General features: G+C 34.1%; 1 protein-coding gene across 4 annotated transcripts; it reads left to right on the top strand.

The window, feature by feature from the left end:
* The first annotated feature begins 598 nt into the window (after nt 1–598).
* On the top strand, nt 599–22,842 carry LOC123694869 (double-strand-break repair protein rad21 homolog). 4 transcript variants are annotated; one of them, XM_045640466.1, is made up of 21 exons: nt 599–720; nt 964–1,263; nt 1,780–1,895; nt 2,262–2,445; nt 2,732–2,915; nt 8,811–8,923; nt 9,132–9,250; nt 9,700–9,787; nt 10,176–10,314; nt 10,640–10,860; nt 12,231–12,341; nt 12,638–12,734; nt 13,784–13,852; nt 15,267–15,386; nt 16,119–16,223; nt 16,496–16,612; nt 16,955–17,227; nt 17,611–17,744; nt 18,181–18,273; nt 20,295–20,471; nt 21,098–22,842. In XM_045640466.1, exons 2-21 carry the CDS (start codon nt 1,006–1,008, stop codon nt 21,221–21,223), a joined length of 2,844 nt encoding a protein of 947 aa, XP_045496422.1. In that variant the 5' UTR covers nt 599–720; nt 964–1,005; the 3' UTR covers nt 21,224–22,842. The 4 variants fall into 4 exon arrangements, with proteins under 4 accessions (XP_045496422.1, XP_045496423.1, XP_045496424.1 ...); XM_045640467.1 differs by having other exon boundaries at nt 12,641–12,734; XM_045640468.1 differs by lacking the exon at nt 13,784–13,852.
* The last annotated feature ends 1,406 nt before the right edge of the window (nt 22,843–24,248 follow it).

The following is a 24,248-nucleotide window of genomic DNA, read 5'->3' on the forward strand; positions in this document are numbered from 1 at the left end:
AAAATCAAAGATGTCTTCCCGAAATATAGTGTTGCCAGATGACGCTGTGTGTACCACAGATTATCAATATCCAATTTATGGTGCCAACAATTTACGAGACTATCTTGTAAAGAAATACAAATTTAATCTTTATGTTCTAAGAGATAAAGTTTAATTTAGAACGCGATATTGAACCGCACTCTCACGAGACTATCTTGGAATGAAATACAAATTTAATCTTTATGAACTTAGTGATAGAGTTGAATTTAAAAACTCGTCGCTGAAAAGGTCGTAAATTTTTACGACTTATTTTTGTGAATGTGTGATTGTGTTTCAATAGTGTGAGTTACCCTCCCCGCACCAAAATCAGCAGAAAGTTTAGTTAGAACATTTGCCAGCGTACTCCATCCATTACTTAATAGGCTATCTAACACCGAAATAATTTTTCAAAGCGGACCAGTAGTTTTTGAGATTAGCGCGTTCAAACAAACAAACAAACTCTTCAGCTTTATAATATTAGTATAGAGTATAGATTTTCTACTTGTATATTTTCATATATTTTGATGATTTAATAAAAATTAAATATTGTACAAAACTATAGTTTATTTCAGAACGAAAGAAACGGTTCTGAGTTCTCCCTTGTCTTGTCTATAATTTCATCCGCCATCTTGAAAGCGTAATTGTTGTCATGTTTACGTTGTGTGGACGGTGAAATTCGTGGTTTTTATGATTTTAAATTAGGTATTTATTACAAAACTTGATTATAATTATGTATATAGTGTAATTAAACCTAGATGTTTGCGATTAGTGCAAAAACGGCTAATTTTGAGTGTTTATGACCCTCGAAAAAGTTGCCCAAAGAATGGGCGCCAAACTGGATCACCGTTGTTGAAATACAGTGATTTACATTTATAGCAGAAAGCTTATACAACTTTTATATGGTTTATATTTAGTGCAGTGCAGTTATACGTTTGTTGGTTTCAGAACAATTTTGATGTAATTGGCCAGTTATAAAATACAAACAAAATGTTTTATGCACATTTTGTGCTGGCCAAGAAGGGCCCGTTGGCCAAAATTTGGTTGGCGGCCCACTGGGACAAAAAGCTTACCAAGGCTCATGTATTCGAAACGAATATTGAAAAGTCTGTCGATGGAATTTTGAAGCCTAAAGTGAAGATGGCCCTCCGTACATCTGGCCATCTGTTGCTTGGTGTTGTAAGGATATATTCAAGGAAAGCAAAGTATTTGCTACAGGATTGTAATGAAGCTTTTGTTAAAATCAAGGTGAGGAAATATATATGTTTCATGTACTTTGTATTGTATATCCTATTGTATTTATTATTCTTCATCAGTTCACATACATTGTAAATGTTATCACTAGTTTATAATATTATGTGATAGTGTCCGCTAAATATGAAACGAGACTTTTGTTTATGGCTATGGCTTTTTAATTCCAATCAGATCAAAATAGTACTTCTGTTTTACAAACTACTATTCTTTCTCGATCATACTAGTTCAAAAGTATTTCAGTGATTGCTTATTTATAAAAGCTAGGAGATACATTATAAGAATTTATTATTTAAGACTTCATTGCTGGTAATGAACCATCTTATTCAATAAAATAAAAAAAATTGAAATATGGAACTGGTTTACGATTTTTTAATTGTTAATTCTCATTTTATTATTGTTTGCCTTGGCGTCATATAAGATAGAGAGACCTTGTTCTTTGCCTGCTCCCTAACCTTTGTATCATGTGTTCAATACAAAGATGCAAAATCTTCATAAAGTTATTCTTTGCAGATGGCCTTTAGGCCAGGTATGGTGGATTTGCCTGAAGAACATAGGGAAGCAGCAATGAATGCCATCACTTTGCCCGAAGTATTTCATGATTTTGATACTGCCATGCCTGAATTAAAGTGAGTACAATAGTTTTCAGGGATTTGAAAGTTTATTTGTTACACAAGTGGACATGTAAAAGCTATCAATAGGAGATATTTCATAGTTTTTGGAAGAAAAAAGCTATTCACATTCGTAAGGAATATTAGATACCATAAAATATCATGCATTGAGATGCATAACATTATTTTCAAATGGATAGATATGGGATAATACTATAAATATGAAATATGTTATGCCATTTTTAAATTATGCATTAGCGTAAATATCTATGTATCATTTATTTTTAACATTATCATATTATAATAGTGTTTAATATACTTTTATTGTGTTACTATAAAGTCATTACAGAATTATTAAACAGCCTGCTTTCTGAAATATTTCAGTGAAGTGGATATTGAAGCGCAATTCTCTCTAAATCAATCAAGAGCCGAGGAAATTACAATGAGAGAGGACTATGGGTCTCTCAATTTGGTCACTCATGATGATGGTTTTGGAGACATGGGTTTTGATACCGAAAACCCTGATATAATGAGAGATGCCATTGGCAACGAGGGTGGTTTGGAACAAGTAAATTTTTTTTGTTTTTGTTTTATTTTCGGTACTGTATGTATGTAAACATAATTCTTGATTGTATTCTTACTTTGTACTACTTGTTCACATATTTTTAACTAATTTGATGATGAAAATTGAGAACCAATAATTAATTTGTATCAGTTCATAGATTTGCATACAGAAACAATTTAGCTCTTACCTATTTTTGAGTCAACTTTATATTTTTTTTTCATAAATTAATCATTTTCATTACCATTAAAATAACCATGCCTCAATCTAACGTCCATATAATGATTTTCAGAGTAACCTATTATTCGCGGAAGGATCATCGCTAGAGCTGACCAAGGATGGTCCAACCACCAGTGCAGGAGTGGGTGCAGCTCCCGCACTTGCCGAGGCTCATGCTCCTCAAATGGAAGCGGCTCCTAATGCACACATGGATGATGGCTTTGGTGGATCTATACCGGATGTAGGCGATTTTGGACGTAAGAATAACTTGAAGAAAAAATCAATTGAAAGATTGTCATTCGTATTTCTTTTGTGTCATAGCAATGTTTAGACTTGTAAATTTGATTACATACAGTGGTGGTCACATAATTAAAGACACTAAGAGCATTTTATACTACCCAAGACATTTCTCTCAACATTTTTTTTTACACTATCATTGGAACTTGTTAAATAATTTTAAAATATTCAGGTATGTGTTGTTTAATGCTAAACTAAATTTTATCTACAAAACTTGTCGGTTTGTTAAATTTTAATCGGTTCATCCTTACTACTAGCAGTTTTAACCTAGCAAAGGTCTGGCCATATAATTAAAGACATAAGACTCGCTTATAAGAAATATAAAAAATTATTGTTTTAATGAGATTATTTTTCCAACACAAAATGTCTGACGTATTTACAAAACATTTTTACACTTTTCAATATTTGGTTGCATGTCCCTTGGTAGTAATGACGGTTTACATCTCTTGGGCATAGAAGCAACTAATTTTGTACAAGTTGCGTCACTAATTTGATTCCATTCTTCAAAAATGCTTTGCAAAGTTAGTCGACGTTTGTTGACCGCTTTGCCACGACTTCTTTCTTTCTTGATTCCATAAGTTTTCGATCGGATTTAAATCCGGACTGTGAGGGGGCCAATCCAAAACAGTTACAGATTGGTTCCTTAACAAGCATTTCACTACTTTTGATGTGTGCTTAGGATCATTATCGTGTTGAAAAGTCCCAACAAAAGGTAAATTTTCCTCCGCGTAGGGCAGCATAGATTGCTCTAAAATATACTTGTACTGGAATTTATCCATGTTGCCTTCTGTCTTTTTGACAGATCCAACGCCAAGTCCAGAAAAATAGCTCCACACATTGATATTTCCACCCCGATGTATGACTACTTATTAGTGTATCTTGGATCCATTTCCTTATTGATATGGCGTCTTACATATTGTTTTCTGACAGAATTAATCATATTAATCTTAGTTTCATGCAAAAACAGCACATGTTTCCATTCTCGTTCAGTCCTAAGTTCGTATTTTGTAGCAAAGTCAAATCTTGCCTTCACATTTTGTTTTTTCAAAAGTGGTACTTTCCGAAATACTCTTCAGTGCAAGTATTCCCCACACAGTCTCCGTCTAATTGCCCTTGCAGACCCCCCTTCAAGCCTGCTGCACCATACAACTCTGAACTGTATCAGTTCCGACCCTTGAAATGGATCTTTTTTAGCCAACGACACCATTTTTGAATCTTTCGGCCGAGTAGTTTCACTTAGTTTTGCTTTTCTGAGTACGTTTTTGGTCGTGTGGAACATCTTGACATGTTTTATAGCATTCATAACCATATCCTTGGAACATTTTAATTATCATGGAAGTTAAAAATAATTTTTCTTGTGGACGAGTTGCAACTCTTGTTTTTAACCATAATAATTGATATTAAAACAATTTAACGTATGAATTTTAATTTTAAAAGTTAAAAATAGCCAAAAAAATTATGGAGTGTCAACGATTTATTAAATTACGCGGCAAAATGATAAACGCACAATGTTGTTTCTTTTTATTTATAAAAAATTATAACTCATTTCTTGTTGTCTTTAATTAAGTGGCCAGCTACACGTACGTAAACAAAGTTTGTGTTACATTCCCACAGAGAGCAAGTGTCGAAACTAACAAGGAATATACCTATTTTTTGTCCCTCATTTTAAAGAACATATTGTCTTGTATGGTTTAATAAAAATAATACTAGATTAAATACCTTTTTCAGATAATTGTACTTCCTAATGTAAATCTTTTATGGTCAATTAGGAGGTGTCTTTAATTATGTGACCACCACTGTACATGTTACACTCAATACAGAAAACAATTAATGATTTAAAAATATGTACATTTACACAGTGTGGTCACATTCAAATAGCCACATTGTGATATTTGTACAATAGCAAAAGAGACAAAATTCACTTTTAATAAAGACTTAAAAACAAATATAAGAAAATTCTTCACATTTTAGTTATTTGATGAATTAATTTTCCAAGATTCTGTTGATGTATAATTGTACCGGAAGGAAGTTAGCGCGGAAAGTTTTTTTTTTATTATTATTAATATCTCAAAAAATTGCTCCTTAAATGCTCCATCAGAATCTGTAATTGCTCCACTTCTATAATTATTAGTTTATTTATAATTAATTTTTAAAAAAATCCAAATACTGAAAACTTGATTTCCCTATAGAATGAAAAATATTCACTTTTCATAAAAAAAATTTTTCCAAAAAAATTGCTCCCGATTTGCTCTATCAATTACAAAAAAAATTATTTAATTTAGATAATTTTTACAATAATTAACTGAAAAACTATGTTTGCATAGTAAACTACTGCGCTGTGACGTCATCAATTATTGTCGTTGCGACGCATAAGGGCCATATTTACATGTATCAGCACTGCAGCGATATGTATAGACCTTAATGTTTATGTTTTCTTATTTATATTATTCACTATATTTCCGCCCGCGGCTTCGCCCGCGTTTTCATAGGAAAACCCGCATAGTTCCCGTTCCCGTGGGATTACCGGGATAAAACCTATCCTATGTGTTAATCCAAGTTACGGTCTATATGTGTGCTAAATTTCATTGTAATCGGTTCAGTAGTATTTGCGTGAATGAGTAACAAACACACACACATCCTCACAAACTTTCGCATTTATTATATTACTAGCGGTCCGCCCCGGCTTCGCCCGTGGTACATATTTCGCAATAAAAGGTAGCCTATGTTCTTTCTCAGGGTCTAAAGATTGTCTGTGCCAAATTTCATCAAAATCGGTATAGTAGTTTATGCGTGAAAACCATACATACATACATACAAACCTTTCCTCTTTATAATATTAGTATAGAAGTATAGATTAGTAGGATGGTATTACTTAAAAGGTTATTAATTATTATCATGTAATTATTTGGTTCTGATCACAGATCACAGAAACTAAAGGGTTCTGATGATAAGAATAATAATAAATAATTATAATTTTTGTTTTATTGAGTCTTCAAGTTAGGATTGCAGGTTCGAATGATAATAATTTTTGTATACCATCGTATATATTACATATAACATAATATGGAGACATTTCATCATGTCCACAACAATATCAAGGTTAGTAATAAATATTTCTACTATCAATTATCATCAAAGTATTAAATCGGTAATAAGTATTTTTATAATTGAATTTGAATTTCTGTTTACTATAAGAAAAATTAATAGGCACTTTTTATTTTAGGGTGTGAAGGGATAAGGAGTTTTAAATTATTGAAGAGTGGTAATTATTTAGAAGTAGGGTTCGCGAAAAAATTGAGCCCTACTTTTATAGTATACCTGAAAATTTTTCACTAGAGTCTAAATAATAAAATATGTGCTAATTATAAAGAATTTTATTTTTGACAAAAGGTTTTACATACAAGACATAACTGCGTTAAAAACAACCGACTTCAAACTTGCACTTGCAACATTTACAAATACAGACAAAAATGCTCATAAAATAAAATACTGGGCCTATCCTAATAAAATTTTTATGGGACCAATTCGACACCATCCCGCATCGAACAAAAAAAGAATCACGTAAATGATTTATTAAATAATTCACAAAACACGAAGATTGAATTTGATATTTTTGGTTTTATGACATTCAAATGCTTTATAAATATAAATTTATAAATATAAAGAATATAAACATTCGATCACGAAATTATGCGGGTTCGAGTCCCGCCTCGTGATCGAATTTTTTCTATTCTTTATAAATTTATAAAACACGAAGATTTTAAAAATGTAACCAATGGACACAATCAATATTAGATTAATTGTAATGGTGTATAAAAAGTATTATGTCCTGTGGAATTCTACTATGGGGCAGGGCAGCAGATATAGAAACTATATTTATCTTACAGAAAAGAGCCATTCGCTCTATATATAATTTACGTGCTCCGGACTCGCTAAGAGATCTCTTTAAGAATACTGGTATCCTTACTGTACCATCACAGTATATATTTAATAATATTTTGCATGTACACAAAAACACCGACTTACACACAAGAGTAGGAGATAAACACTGTTATGGCACAAGGAACAGAAATAAAATTGAAATGCCATTTTACCGGTTAGCCAAAGTTAAAAATTCATTTATGGGTCTAGGTATACGCTTTTACAACAGAATTCCACATTGTATTAAAGAGTTTGGTAGTGCTAAATTCAGGTAAAACTCATGTAAAAAATATATTAGTTCAGAGAGCCTATTATAGCATTAAGGAATATATGGAAGATGAAAATGATATATTATGAAGTTAGATATAAGTTACAGATTATGTAATATTGACATGATGTTAAAAGAGCAACTATTTAGTATGATTAATTACCTTAAAATGACATTAATAAGTTTTATGCTGGGAATAATAATATTATTATTTAATACTTACTACTTACCATAAGTTGCTATTAATTATACTCTAAGAATATCTAGGCGCCATATTTTAATTATTGAGTTTTCATCTAGCAAAATTTCAAGGAACAGATATTATTATGTACCTATTTAAATCATTCATAATATAGGTATTTTTATAAACATTTCCCTACCCATCCCTAAACTCGTACGTTTATTCGTATTATTAAAACTTCAAGTAATTATCAATTAATTTGTGTTTCAGTCGTTTGTTTCATCTTTCGGTGTCAAGTTGCTATCGTTTGCGTTAGCGGGAACTACCTATGCGGGTTTTCCTTTGAAAACGCGGGCGAAGCCGCGGGCGGAAATCTAGTGAATAATATAAATAAGAAAACATAAACATTAAGGTCTATACATATCGCTGCAGTGCTGATACATGTAAATATGGCCCTTATGCGTCGCAACGACAATAATTGATGACGTCACAGCGCAGTAGTTTACTATGCAAACATAGTTTTTCAGTTAATTATTGTAAAAATTATCAAAATTAAATAATTTTTTTTGTAATTGATAGAGCAAATCGGGAGCAATTTTTTTGGAAAAAATTTTTTATGAAAAGTGAATATTTTTCATTCTATAGGGAAATCAAGTTTTCAGTATTTGGATTTTTTTAAAAATTAATTATAAATAAACTAATAATTATAGAAGTGGAGCAATTACTGATTCTGATGGAGCATTTAAGGAGCAATTTTTTTGCAAAAAAATTTTTTATGAAAAGTGAATATTTTTCATTCTATAGGGAAATCAAGTTTTCAGTATTTGGATTTTTTTTTAAATTAATTATAAATAAACTAATAATTATAGAAGTGGAGCAATTACTGATTCTGATGGAGCATTTAAGGAGCAATTTTTTTGGAAAAATTTTTTTTATGAAAAGTGAATATTTTTCATTCTATAGGGAAATCAAGTTTTCAGTATTTGGATTTTTTTAAAAATTAATTATAAATAAACTAATAATTATAGAAGTGGAGCAATTACTGATTCTGATGGAGCTAAATGCTCCATCAAAGTGAATATTTTTCATTCTATAGGGAAATCAAGTTTTCAGTATTTGGATTTTTTTTAAAATTAATTATAAATAAACTAATAATTATAGAAGTGGAGCAATTACTGATTCTGATGGAGCATTTAAGGAGCAATTTTTTTGAAAAAAAATTTTTTATGAAAAGTGTATATTTTTCATTCTATAGGGAAATCAAGTTTTCAGTATTTGGATTTTTTTTAAAATTAATTATAAATAAACTAATAATTATAGAAGTGGAGCAATTACTGATTCTGATGGAGCATTTAAGGAGCAATTTTTTGAGATATTAATAATTAAAAAAAAAAAACTTTCCGCGCTAACTTCCTTCCGGTTATAATTGTGTATGTATTTTTGGTTATTGAGAGTAACATATTAGAAAAAAAATATTATCTGTAGATGCTGGAGGATTATTCGAAGGCGATCTCTTTGGAGATGTGACTGCTAGTAGTTCAGGCGCGGGCGCAACTCCGGGAATGGCTGGGACATCTGCACAGCCACAGTCGTTACAAGTCAGTTTCTTTTTATTTTTGAGTTTTTATTTTGAAAGGCTTATTTTGCCTGATCTTTACATCAAATTTAAACACTAAAGTTATCTTACTATCACAGTAAAAAAAAGTCATACCAATACTAAAAATATCTGATAGTCAATTTTGTATAACTCACAATAACTGCTTTACATCGGTAAATTAAATAATAATAAATAAATGACTTACCCAGGCCGAAATAGACGCAGCAGGCGTAGCCGGAGCGGAGGGGGGTGAGGCAGCCGCAGATGCACCAGACTCTGATGATGATATGGGAGACCACTATGATGCTGGAAACTCGCCGCAACACAGGTTTGTATTGGTTTATAATTACACAATACACAAGAAAATTAAATATTGTTATTTTATTTAATAATAAATGTTTGTATTAATTTTAAATTTAAATTGACAGTTTACTCTGTATTAGATTTTTTGTCCTAATATTGGTCAAAGGTTTTTTAAAGAGTTGTCCATTAATTGCGATCCCGAAATTTGAATTAAAAGTAGCAATAATATACAGTCCTACTACCTTCATGTTCTTTCTTGTTAATTTTTTTATGTAATAACTCAGGCCCCGGAACCACAGACACAATAGAAATTATTGTGTCTGGGACCGATCTGACCGCTTGGGGCTCAATGGGTTAATTGAGAAAAAATGTTCAGTAATTCTTAAAATTTACGCGTAAGTTTTAAAATTGTTAAGTACAATTTTAAAACTTATGCTAATACGCGAAAATATAAACTTTTATACTATTATGCAGCTGGGCGGGTTCCCCCGCGCCGGAGAGTGTCGCGCCGCAGGAGGACGCGATGCCGCCGCCGCCCGCACCCGCACCCCACACTCCCATGGTACGTTATGTTATTGTAAACTAGGTGCCATTTACCAAATTATTCTGACTCAAATATCTGCGTATAGTCAATTACTGATCGCAGATGATAATAGAACAAAAATATGGCATTTACAAGTTTATTTGCATCATGTTTTAATGATATAACTCCCATATAATATGTGTTTTCATATGAGTAAATTCTGTGGTGTACATTTTTACTATTTATTAGATGGGTAAAATTTGTCAGTATACACTTGAGTGGTTGAACGAATTTGAATGACTTGTTTCTTCAACTTATATTAGGATAACAACCGTACATTTTTTTAAAAACTAACAAAAATAAATTTCATCAACATTCCATAAACGATCAAATTACATATAACTAAAATATAATTACTTTTTACTAGGAGGTAGATGAGCCCCCGCAAGAAGAACCTCGACCTGAAGCTCCAGCAACGCCGGCGCCTGCGTTGGACTCCACTACCTTGTTACAGAACGATGAGGAGTCCTTTGCTTTGGCACCTGTGGACGCTACTGTACTTAAAGGTAGGATATTCATAAATTACTAGCTCCCCAACAGACTTAATTTGTAATCCCTTTTTCGTCTTTTTTCGCCATATTCATATGGAGTGAGCATTCAAAAAACGATAAAAAAATTCGCCGAATTTGTCAACCCATTCTCGAGTTTTACTTATAGTGTTTTGTTATTATAACATAAAAATGAATAGTAAATAACTTCATAGTCTGTAAAAAAAGGCAGCTTATTTACTATATTGTATATAATAAATAAAAACAGCAAATCTAAAATCGAAAAAAAAAACCTAATAATATTTACAAGAATTCACATAAAATAATCTAATACCTTTTGCAGGTATAACAAAGACGAAACGCAAGCGTAAACTCATAGTAGACGAGGTGAAGAACTTATCTGGTGAAGAGATGAAGAACCAGCTGAGCAATACATCGGATATTGTGATCACGCTCGACCTGGCTCCACCGACCAGACGCTTGATGCACTGGAAGGAGTCGGGGGGTGTGGAAAAACTGTTCACCCTGTCTGCCAGGCCGATACCCTCGAGGGTGCTGTTTAAGGTAATGTTTTAATCATTTTGTATGAGATTTTGTTAGGTGTGTATGCTATGATCATTTTAAAATTAGATAAACAATCATCGACATAATTTCTGGTTCGAATATGTGTTTGTTATTAAATATACTTTAATTACGTTGTAATTGTGGTGTATTGAAGATTGATTTGAATATTTATTTATTTATTCTCTTTATTGTGCTGCCAAAATACATAAAATACAAACAAAACTTATTCTAAAAGAAAAACAGCACAGAAGGCGGCCTTATCACTTAAGAGTGATCTCTTCCAGGCAACCAACTAATAGAAGGATAAATATTAGACAATAAGAAGGATAAATAGAATATCTATAAATTCGACTGGACTTATTTCTAAAACTTGAAACTATAGTCGAGCCAATTTAATAGGCAACATTTGACGTCTATCAATTTTATCTTCGAAGAGAGGTAACCTGCTTAAAAACATCGATTAAAGTGAATTAATCGATACGGATTTGAAACATTTGTCAATCGAATTTATTAATTTATGATGATTTTTATTCACAAGTAATCAATGCATTCGATTCTAGATGTCAGATTTCGATTTTTAGAGTAACGTCACACCCCGGACACTCCATACAAAATTATAGTTTTGACAGTCACACTGTAGAGACTGCAAATGTGTGTGTAAACTCTTTATGGTTGGCACATTTGTGACTAGCGTAAAAAAAAATTCGCGTTTTTCTGATGAAATACATCCGTAAACAGCACAATATCTAACCATTTTCTACGAAAAACGATAATCACAAATCCAAAATAATAAAATTGCTTTAAGTCAATTTGATTAATGTTGTCAATCTTCGTTGCGTTTCGTCTAAAGACGTCGTTGGTATCGTCCTTGCGGGGAAATGGGTACCATAACATGTCTGATCGTGCGGGGTGAGGTAAGTGTTTAATTTTGGCGGGAGGCGGAGAGTGTCCGTTCTGTAGCGTTTAGCTACTATTATGTATTCTGTGGTAACGTCTCTGGTATTTAAAAAGAAAAAAGGTTTATTGACACAAAATTGTAGCAACGTCAGTTCTTCAATTCAGAAATTATTTATTATGTTTAGTATGGTTTATCAGTAAAATGAAATCTTAAAATTACTTGTTTCGGTCATTATTATTATAAATATGTAATCATAATTGAAAAAAGTTAAGCAAATGTGCAGTTCTAACAAAACGAAATATCATGTTATTCTATGTCGTCGTTACTAGGTTACGTTGTTGAATTTTGTTGAACTGTCAAATTTTGCCTATTAAAATGGCTCTACTATAGTACTAGAAATATTAATGGCAATTCATCAGTGGTAATTTTGACGTTTTGTCAAGAATATTAACTGAATATAATAAATTTACAGAAATACCAGCGCAACATGACGCTCCGCACTGAGACTGAAGAAGAGGCGAAGTCTCCGGAGCCCGAGCAGGCCGTCAGCAAACCGAGGGGCAGGAAACGGCGTCATGAGGAGGTTAGTCAATAATATTTAATAATAAATTGTTTAAAGATGAGATTTTGGTGAAGAAGATGTTTCGAGTACTTTTTTGCAGACAGTACAGTTGAAAATTGCAGTTCTCTCGAGTACTTTTTTGCAATTATTATTAGTGCATTTGAATGTTCATTAAATTACAGAATATATCGAAAAACTTCTTAAATAATAAGCAATTAAACATACAACAACATTTTTTTTTGTGTTGTATTGGCTTTTTTAAAGGTGCTATCTTAATCATGTAAGATTAAATAATTAATTTATAAACAAAATTTTAGCAGCCAATCCAAGCGCCAGAAACCCCGGCGCCAACACTGCCAGCGCCTGACATTCAACCGCCCACACCTGTGCCGCAAGAATATGAACCGTCTGTCGGTGAGTCACTATTCGTTGCACATATTGATGCTAAATTTTTAGGAATTTATTCTTTGGGAGGGTAGATTCAAATGTAGGTTTTTTAGACCACTATAAGTTAAGTTATATTTACACAATGTCTGTCAAACGTGTTTTTCTGGTTAATACTTTTTCCGTTATTGGTATACCTACGTAAAAGCTATTTCATTATGTAAACTTTCTAAAAATAAATGCAAAATTAGATTAACATAAATAATGATAATGACTACATCTGAATCTACCTACAACTAAAACTAAAAAAGCCTTTATCACTAAAAATTAATTCTCCTTTCATATTGCATATATTAACTGATCATTTCATTACTAATTTCACTTACTGTTTTTGTAAATAATAATAATATTAAGACCACTGTTTCAATATCACTTCATATAATACATAATTAACTTTCATGCTTTTGTTAATATTCTGTGTGTGAAAAACTTTATCGTTCTATATTTAAGAGGATAAATACTGACTGAACTAGATACTAGGTTCCTATTAATTATCATTTTTAATTCAATATTTTTTGAATTGTCTTTTCTTTTATAATGAATGTAAAATTTTAAAATATAACACTAGAAGAAACACCTAGTTTGTCCCCAATAATAAAAAAGCTAATTTAGTTACGAACAACTGTTACCTGTGTTGTGCACGTGTGCAAACATTCGCAACAATCAATGCGCTCAATGCGGAGGAAGTATAGCATTTGCAAATTTCGTCCACATACACACAAAAGTGTTTGAGTATTTGTGTGAATATGACTTATGAGTGACTGGCATACAAACACGAATGTAACTTGCTAAAGATGTCGTTAAAAATATTATATAAATTTTGCATTTGTCTTGATCATATTGGTTTCATTACAACACAATGTAAAAAATATGATGTCGTATACTCAGTCAATTCCATTCAAAGAAATTAGTATCTAAATCTGTTCAGACATAATTTATCAAAATAAATCTTAAACCGGTAAACACAAAACGATAAAGTTTCCACACTATCACACTAACGCATTAACCCGGGTGGGCAGACGCGGAGGCGGCCAGCTCGCCCGCGTACCGCTCGCCGCGCGCCGACGACGAGCCGCCCAGCACGCCAGGTAAACACACCACACGACTGCCTTGTATGGGAAAGTGGTTCTGTAGGTGTACATACATACACTACACAATTCGGTAAATCTTCCCACACACAGTTCCCACACTAACTCATTAATATCGGAGCGACCAGATGCGCGACGTGCCGCCAAGCACGCCAGGTAAACGCACACCACACGACTGTCTTATATGGGAAAGTGGTTCTGTAGGTGTACATACATACACTACACAATTCGGTAAATCTTCCCACACACAGTTCCCACACTAACTCATTAATATCGGAGCGACCAGATGCGCGACGAGCCGCCAAGCACGCCAGGTAAACGCACACAACACGTATGTCTTGTATGGGGGAGCTATGGGAAAGTGCTTCTACACATACACTGTACACAGCAGTGTAGTTTCCCACACAAACGTATTAACATTAGTGCGTCCAGCCGCCGAGCCAGATAATCACGCACCACACACACATACACTACGCAAAAGTCGAAACAGTAATGTGTCACACACGACTCCCACACTAACATTGGTTCTTCAGACGCGTGTCCAGCCGCAGGACCAAGTAAACGCTCGCCACACTTCTGTCTCGTGTTCATAAATACACTACTGACTACACAAAAAATAAAGTTGCCTACACTAAGACATTAACATTGGTGCGGCAGACGCACGGCCACTCGCCCAGCACGCCGGGTAAACGCACACTACCACTAGTCACTACTGTCTTGAATGTGAGGTGTAATAGGTGTAACAATATTGATCACATACAATAAACAACTCGACTCATAATCGAGTTCAAACATTGTCCGATACAAAACTCTGCCTACGCGTGAATTAGGCAGAGTTTATTATAAGTGCTGCAAGTTACAGTAGTTATAGACTTTGAATATTACTGCCATCTATTAAGATGTTGAAATGAAGGGTTAATGTTATCGGTATATCCCCTGCACATTATTTGATGACATTTTATGAGCCTAGTTGTTTTTAGTACTTACATAATATTTAATTTACGGCGCCTGCATACAAGACTATTGGAACCACTTGGAACCACTTTACCTATGCATTATTAATAAATCATGGATGACGCTTATTAACAAATACTTCTGCTGTCATAATATTACGAAATCATTTGGTATATAAAAAGCCAGTTTTCTTTGTCATATACCTAATTTGTTTGGTTGGGGCGTGTAGTTTGTGATATTTATGAATAGTTTCAAATTTTTATTTGCATTATTATAAAAATTTGTCCATGTTCAATTACAATTTAAAGACTATGTATGAGTACTTTTCATGTTTTTTTTTAAATACTTTTTAATTTGACAAATATAATGTGTATTTTATAATTTTTTTGCAATTTTTTTTGCATTTTCAAATTATTATTATTTTTGATAAACAGACGACTAATTATATCCATGTATACAGGTATGTTGAGCAGTCTAGGAGCTCCACTAACGCCCGGTGTGCTCGGGCCCTTAACACCTGGCACGCTACTGCAGGGCGGCATCACACCGGGCGGTTTGGCGCATGGAGCTTTGACGCCAGGTCAGTATGAAATAAGAATTATGATATAATTTGATATGACTATAATAGATGCATCTCTCTTTTATCTTTAAATTTATAAATAAACCTCAGATTTTTTATAATGTAAAGTCACGGCACAGAATACATAATAGTAGCTAAACGCTACAGAACGGGCACTCTCCGCCTCCCGCCAAAATTAAACACTTACCTCACCCCGCACGATCAGACATGTTATGGTACCCATTTCCCCGCAAGGACGATACCAACGACGTCTTTAGACGAAACGCAACGAAGATTGACAACATTAATCAAATTGACTTAAAGCAATTTTATTATTTTGGATTTGTGATTATCGTTTTTCGTAGAAAATGGTTAGATATTGTGCTGTTTACGGATGTATTTCATCAGAAAAACGCGAATTTTTTTTTACGCTAGTCACAAATGTGCCAACCATAAAGAGTTTACACACACATTTGCAGTCTCTACAGTGTGACTGTCAAAACTATAATTTTGTATGGAGTGTCCGGGGTGTGGTCACGGCATAACAATTGTTTTAATCATTGATTGTTGTTTTTTATGTATCGTTTTTGTGATATAAAACACCATAGATTTAATTTTCTGTTCCAAAAATGAGATTTTTGTTAGATACACTAGAGTTTGAAGTTTGATACAACATAGATGCTTTATTTCCGGACTTTTTCGTTCCGAGTGCAATTATTTTTAACTTTAACGTAATTTTTACGTATTTCCCAGGTGGTCTGACGCACGGAGGCATGACACCAGCAGGCTTGCAGCACGGCGACGGTCAAGATCTTGGGCTGCCGGGCAGTATGACACCCGCTGGCTTACACCATGGTGGTCAGTTATTATTTATTAGTTATTATATTTAATTATTTATCATGAATAGTGTTTATAAAATTTTCAAATGTTCAAAAAAATTTATTTTACATTGAATTATTATAATGAAAATTGTAAAACAAACAGCAGCATCATAATATGCCTGCAGTTCTTAATTGCAAACATCTTTATCATAAGTATTATTTGAATTCTAGTACACAAATAATGTATCTATTTATAATCGACTTCTAAATGAAAAATTTCATAAAAAAAATATAATGGTTGTTAACCAGGAATGACGCCAGGCGGTATGACCCCCGGCCTCGGTCTGGACAGCGGCATGACGCCGGCGGGCTTGGTGCACGGCGGGCTCACGCCAGCAGGATTACATCATGGTGGAATGACGCCAGGTAAATATGCTTGTAACATGTTTATTCGTTCCTTCCATAACTTCCGAATATTAGCATAATATTAGCTTATGATAAACAATTTATGAAAATAGTCATGGTCAAAATGCGCTTAATATAGTATCAGTGATTTTATTAGCAAGCTGTGTAACTGGTTCTAAAAGTTATAGTACTCTTCTGCCTTACTCTGATTAGAGAGATACTATTGATATTAATAAAAATGGATTTGTCAATGTGTAATGTGATGTAAAGCATACCAATAGGCTAAAAAAGGTCTCCAATAGTTAAGTGTTAAAAATTTAGATTGTTATGTCAATACATAAATACATATTTTATAATTTACAGGTGGCCTCGACCACGGAGGCATGACACCAGCGGGTCTGCAGCACGGCGGCATGACGCCAGCCGGCTTGACGCACGGCGGTATGACCCCTGGCGGTCTGGGACACGGTGGAATGACACCCGCGGGGCTTGGACATGGAGGAATGACACCTGCTGGGTTGGGGCATGGGGGAATGACGCCCGCGGGACTGGGGCATGGAGGCATGACGCCAGCGGGCCTGCAGCACGGAGGCATGACGCCGGCTGGCTTGCGGCACGGTGGAATGACTCCTTCAGGTAACTTTTTGTCTTTATAGTACATGTCACGTAATCTGTACGCAAGTTAAATTGGTAGGTCGAGTCGCATTGGTTTCATTTATCACTCAGTTAAAATATAACAATATTTATTGAAATTAATTATACAATTTTTAAATTTTGCTTATTTGTTTTGCAAATTGAACGATCCTCTTTGAGAGTTGCAACATTCCAATGGATTATATTTTTATAAGTTACAAAACTAAATTTTTCGTTCGTAAAGCACTCCCTAATGTTTCGCATTATGAGTCTTGTAAATAAAAATATAGAAATACCACTCATTATAGCAAACTTTAAATGATGACAATTTATAAATAATCCTGTATTATTGCTTTCCTATAATTCTAAATCACCTTATTTTCTAGGTGTCCAACACAGTGGGCTCTTACACCACAATGTAGAACTACCGATGATGCCTCAAGGCGGATCTGACAACCCATTATTATCTCACACCGGCATGGACCACATGCACTCGCCGTTACATCGCTCGGATTACCAGGTAATTTATATTTTTATTGGTACTAAAATATAGTACCTTCACTTACTAAGTTTATCCAATATTTTTGCTTGTTAAGGTATCAATTTCATTATTATCTCGTATTTTTTTTAAAGCTGCAGCTGTAAAATATATGTAGCTATCTCTTCTTGGTTTTAATTAAGGTACAAGTCCGAGATGGGCCGTAGACCGCAAACTGCAAGCGACACCACTTGTTTATATGAACATCTATGAAATTGATTCTAAGCGCGGCGACATTGCTGCCTGCAGCGATTTATAGATGTTCATAGAAACAAGTGTTGTCGCTTGCAGTTTGCTGTTGCAGTTTGCGGTCTGCGGCCCGTTTCGGAATTGTACTTTAAATTCGTTGTTTGTTAAAATATATACATTTATTATATATTAGTAATAGTATTTATAAATTGTGGTAATTTATTCACAGAGCGGCTTGCCCATGACCAACTTAGGGTATGACGACCAACAGGGACACCAGAGTCCGCAGCACGACTATGACTTACCTTTGAGTGTGGAGAATGTGAGTAATATTCAAAATTTGTATGTTGATGAAGTTTGTTATTCAAGAAGTTTTCTATTTTTAATTCGTTTATATTAGTTACACCTGTATATTTGTTTATAAGTAACATGTAATCAACTCCTTTTGACTCTAATTTGACCCACTTTTAACAGACAGATTTAATTCAAACTTTGTACACTTAGAAATAATACAATAATTTAATGACTTTGAATTAAACGGATGAAACTTTTTCGTTAAAAAGTTCAAAAAAATTTCATACAATACGATGCACACTTATGTTACACCACTACTGTAAATGTATCGAGTGTGGCATGTAATTATAAAGCTCATTTATACTCATATTATAAAGCTGAAGAGTTTGTTTGTTTGAACGCGCTAATCTCAGGAACTACTGGTCCGATTTGAAAATTTTTTCGAGCCTATTTATCGAGGAAGGCTATATATCATCACGCTAAGACCAACAGGAGCGGAGCAATGGAGGTGAAACCGCGGACTACAGCTAGTCTGCAAAACCATACAACTATTAGGCCGGTTGCAGAGCTTGATCGACCATCAGTGCGTACGTCAGTCGCGTTTGTCATATGTATGGAAATTCATAAAACCGTTTGGTTAGGGAGCCAGGTGCAAATTTGGTTAATTATTTCCTCTCAAGAGATAATTCGTCAGACGCATCAGAGTATAGTATTATAAAGCCTCGTGAACGTCAGCTGGCGCTCGGTTGGGGGGATGAGCGGTTGTAGCCTCCCACGCACGTAGGAAAAAAAAATACATTCATTAATTTCCTCTCAGCTAAAAATTTGTCAAATTGTAGCTAACCCAATATCTCAACGAAAAAAAATAATCAGCTGGTTACAACATGGTGTATTATACGTCAGCTGGTGTCTCGAACATGAAAAAAATAAAATTATTTTCAGTGATTTCCTCTCAAACAAAAATTTACCTGATGATAGCTTATATGTAACTGTGGATATATATATATAGGTCAGCTGGCTGTATCTTGGTGGAAAAACCGTCAGCTGATACTTTGAAAGTTATTACATAGGAGTTAGACAGAAGCATCTATTGCCAATTTATATGCATCAACTGACTAGGTTTTCCTCGAATTATTGCTAGCTGATTTTTTTTATTTATCGCATCAGTATATTAATAATCAGCTCACAAATTTTCATCTGAGATGAAATGACGTATCTTTAATTATTATCGTTATTTTTAAAAATTCAAGCAACACACGCTAGCATAATATAGACAGTAATAAGGTACGCTTGGAGGTGGTTAGTTGTGCGCATGATCGGGGTACTACGTACATTCAGCCACATCGGTAAACATGTTTTTACAAATATTATAAACTGCATTTAAAAATAACTATCATATCATCAAATTCACATAATTACCTAAAAGTGTAACAAATATGAAATAACCCACTAAAAACATTAGTTAACTATAATTATTAAAAAAATAATAGTTAATATATAATTAATAAAGTTATTACTTATCTTTTACGGGGACTTATGTTGATGGAATTCCACGTACCTCGATGATTTTGTTAATGTCTCATTATATTCGAGACACCAGCTGACGTATAATACACCATGCTGTAACCAGCTGATTATTATTTTTCGTTGAGATATTGGGTTAGCTACAATTTGACAAATTTTTAGCTGAGAGGAAATGAATGAATATACTTTTTTTTCTTACGTGCGTGGGAGGCTACAACCGCTCACCCCCCCAACCGAGCTCCAGCTGACGTTCACGAGGCTTCATAATACTATACTTTGATGCATTTTACTAATTACCGCTTGAGAGGAACTTGGTCATAAAATCTGCTTCTGGCTCCCGGACCAGTTCATAGCTAGACCGACCATACGCACGCGTATTGTCATACGTATTCGTGTCATAGTCATACACATTGTTGATGCGTATCGTCAGGACCGACGGTACGCACTGACGGTCGGTGAAGCTCTGCAACCGGCCTTATAACTCGCATCGTCTCGAGCGCGTCGTGTAACTGTGTGTGGCGGCAGGGGGAGGAGGGGCGCGGCGGCGAGTGGCGCGAGGCGGGCGAGACGGAGGAGCAGTTCGAGGAGCGCGTGCTGAACCGGCGCGCGGCGCAGCTGTTCGCGCTCATGCGGCCGCGCCTGCACGCGCACGACGCGCTCTCCTTCGCCGACCTGGCGCCGCCGCACAACAACCGCAAGCAGGTACGTGCTTTTTTTATTTTTATTTTTTTTATAGTAACCCTAGCAATAGCCCAGGCGACTCACTTGGTGGTAGGTGATAGACGCCGCCAATGACGATCACGGCATTAGGAACACTGCGATCGTATTGACGTCTACGTGTACGTGTGCACCGTGAAACGTGTTCCGCTCATGCTGGAGGGTAGAAAGAAAAAGCTCAGCCTGATGACCGGCTGCCGGCCCCATCACTCAAACAGCTCGACGGAACACAGTGGGGGATTTTAGTTGGTAAGAATCCGACATAACCCACGGCTGCTTCCCCAGGGGCAGGTGGGTCTATGCAAGATTTCCCCACTATTAAAAAAAGGTACGTGCCGCACCCTAGCGACTTCTATTGCAAAAAACAGTAAGTAATTTTTTTGGTTGGAGATTCAGTTACTACTAATATTCATCATCACCAGCTAATATTTTAGTCCCATTGTAGAAACAGACTACACAACTTATCAAGTTGAGATACAGTTTTAAAGTAGATAAGGATAGTTTGCTATTTATTTAACTATGCTTGCACATTTACACACACATTACAAACACACATGCTACACTAAAATTATGTCAATGTTGTGGAATGTTAATATTTTGTTCTTTTCCAGGTTGCACAAAAATTCTACAGTTTACTTGTACTGAAAAAACATCAAGTATTAAAACTGGAACAAAGCGAAACTTACGGAGCAATAACCATCACGAAGGGCGCCCAGTTCGAAACGGAGGCGATTTAAGATTAGGTCTAATTTTAATTAAAGATGTTAAGTATATAAAAGAGGGTAAATTTATAGTACGAGAGTTATGTGTGAGGATAGCGTGGGAGCCAAAAATATACTCGAATTCATGGAAACTTCAAATTGGACCAAATTATATTATTCTGAATTGTTGATCTCAAGATTGCAACAAAAAAGTGAAGTCTACTTAACCTAAATGTTTGTTGGATGTTTATTATTTATTCGAGAGGAGTTTCGTCATATTACATATCGTCAATTCGAAATAAGGGACTATATTTTAATATATGAAAGTATTTAAGTGTGGTAAATAAAAAGTAAATTGTAGTTGAATGATTAAGTGGACTTTTCTTTGGATAATTGGTTTCTGTGAGCTCGAATTTGATAAAAGCATGGTCTGAATTGTAATTTGTCGGTTAGACATGTAGTGAATTGCCTTAATTTGTTTTGCTGTAGGTTAAGTGAGAATTATTGTAAAGATGTTTACATTGTTTTATAGCTTCAATAGTGACAATAGTTTAATATTCCTTCTTACTCATATTTAAGATTTATAGGACAAAATTATGTTTTCAAATTGCAGGTTCCGTACAATATTCTGTTCAAAAACAACATTTATTATTGAGAATTCTAGATTATAGTATTATTACATATTTTTTTATAGATATAAAGAAAAAAGAATATTTAACTTCTAAGTTTCACCCCTCTCAATATTTTACGGAATCTGCGAGATAGAGACAATTTGCAGTTGACGTTTTATTGTTGTTAGAATTATGTTATGTTAGAACAGTTTGTGCTTTTCAAATCATGAGTGTAAAGTGGGACAACTATTGAGAGCAGGGGCATGTGTAATTTTTTGTATCTCCATTACATATCTTCAATTTCTCATAAAACGTCGCTTTCATGCTGTGCATGAGAATTGTTTGGAATGTTATTGAATCTTAAAGTATACTAGAATATTCTTTTTATAGGTCACGCAATATATAATAACATATCTGTACTAAGAAAATAAGTATTCTTTAGCCTAATGCTCGCTAGCCTTAAATTTTTGTAAAATCTTATAAGGTAAATTAATGTGACCCTGTTCTTAAGAAACTCCAATAGTTGTTCCCATATAATTTAATGGTATATTTTTAAATAGTTGAAACATGAAAAATTATGTACAAGTGTATGTTAAGTGATACCTAATTAACTAAACACCAAATAAATGAAATGGACATTGTCTATATAAAAGAAATACAATATATTTACATGTTTATACAAGTTAGTTGAATGTGTGGCGTGTGAATGGGTTTTTCAACGTTTCGGTATTAAATTTGTTGAATAACGCCAAATTGAATAAATAACATTCGGAAGTAATATTTTGTTTCTGTTCATTTTGATCAAAGCGGCGACCAGACATCGTGTATAAATTCTAATTTGGTGCATTCAGAATGCCTGAACCTATTTTAGTATTAAGAACCCTGTAGTTATAAAACCCAAGTGCGTATTTCCTTGCTATGTACCTAAGAACTGATTGTCTTACTTGTGCCTCCTTGTGTTGTTTTATTCGTTCGAGAATATGGAGGTACGCACTTGGGTACTTATCGGTAAACTTATTTGCAATAAAAACTTGTTGATTAAAATATTTTTTTTTTTATTATCCACCAATATTTTTTACAGATTGTGATGTAACATGACAATGTTCTAGAATAACCATGCATCATGCTATAAAATTAAATACCGAATTACTATAACTTTTGCTTGGTGAAAGCTAATCAACTCGGGTTGAACGGCTAGTATAATGTATCCCTATAAATTCCTGCAGGGTTCATCTTTTTAACCAGAAGAATCCAATAACAAATCGAAGCAGTAATTTTTTTGTGAAAATATTACAAACATACAAAAGTATCTAGCATAGAGATCTAGAGAGATGCCAATCGCTTGCGCTGAGTACGAAACCTGGTGTCTCATAAAAATTTACTACACGATCGAACGTTTTTGTTAGCTTTAGCACAGTGCTTTAGTATGTTCATTATACATTGCGGTATTCGAACTCCGCGTTTGAATAGAGTCACGTACAATACCCGGCCGACGGTCGAACGTCAACTGAATGCAACAAACAGCATGTGTTCTCTTTTTGGGCATATTGCTGCGACACCGGCCCCGCCCCCTAACCATATCTCCTTTTAGTTTCTGTGATATCTAGTTACAAAAGTTTCCTCTTTATATAATACTAGCGGTCCGCCCCGGCTTCGCCCGTGGTACATATTCACGTTTTCTCTACATAAGAACCATCCTCGTACCTACTTCAAGGAATATAATAAAAAAAGAATTAAAGAAATCGGTTCAGCTGTTCTAAAGTTATGCGCTTACCAACACATTTTGGGATTCATTTTTATATTATAGAAGATTACAATAATTAGTGTACAGTGCGACATAAAAGAGATGAAATTAATTAATTTGGAACTAATTTTTTTTTCATTATCTGGCAACCCTGAATTATCAATGCAGCTGTCAAGTTGAATAAAAATTTGTTGTTTATTTGGTGAAGTTGAGATAAAATTGTTAAACAAGAAATTTACTCAAAAAAGGAGAAATCATGAAAAAGGTTAAACGTAGCGGTGTCCGTGATGCCATATATAAAGTTTTCATTCGGTGTTTCTCATAATTTCAAGCTGAAAAACGAGAAAAATATTTGGAAAACGTTTACAGACGTACAGCAGATTATACCGGTGAGATTCCATTTATTTTTGCTCAGTACTACGTAAAATAGTATATTCCATTAGTGACGAGTGTTTAATGTACGTATCTATGGCGATTATAACGTTTTTGAAATTTAATTTGAGGTTATTTGTATGTAAACAAAAACTAGTTTTTATAGTGCGACCAGCACAATTTGAGTCAAGAAGTTATATCCAATCCAACCAGCCTTAAATAGTATAGTGATAACTATTTTCATACCTATGAATCCTTACTTATATCCTTATTACTTATATCCTTATTACTTATATCCTTAGCTATCTATGAATCCTTACTTGCTACTTACTAG

Source organism: Colias croceus, chromosome 10 (assembly GCF_905220415.1).
Source record: "Colias croceus chromosome 10, ilColCroc2.1".
NCBI classification, from domain to species: Eukaryota; Metazoa; Arthropoda; class Insecta; order Lepidoptera; family Pieridae; genus Colias; species Colias croceus.

Excerpts from the sequence above, each read along its gene's own strand:
- LOC123694869 (XM_045640466.1), top strand. The coding sequence starts at position 1,006 with ATGTTTTATGCACATTTTGTGCTGGCCAAGAAGGGCCCGTTGGCCAAA. Across the intron at positions 1,896-2,261 it reads ACTGCCATGCCTGAATTAAA|TGAAGTGGATATTGAAGCGC; the intron begins GTGAGTACAATA and ends GAAATATTTCAG. Across the intron at positions 8,924-9,131 it reads CACAGCCACAGTCGTTACAA|GCCGAAATAGACGCAGCAGG; the intron begins GTCAGTTTCTTT and ends TGACTTACCCAG.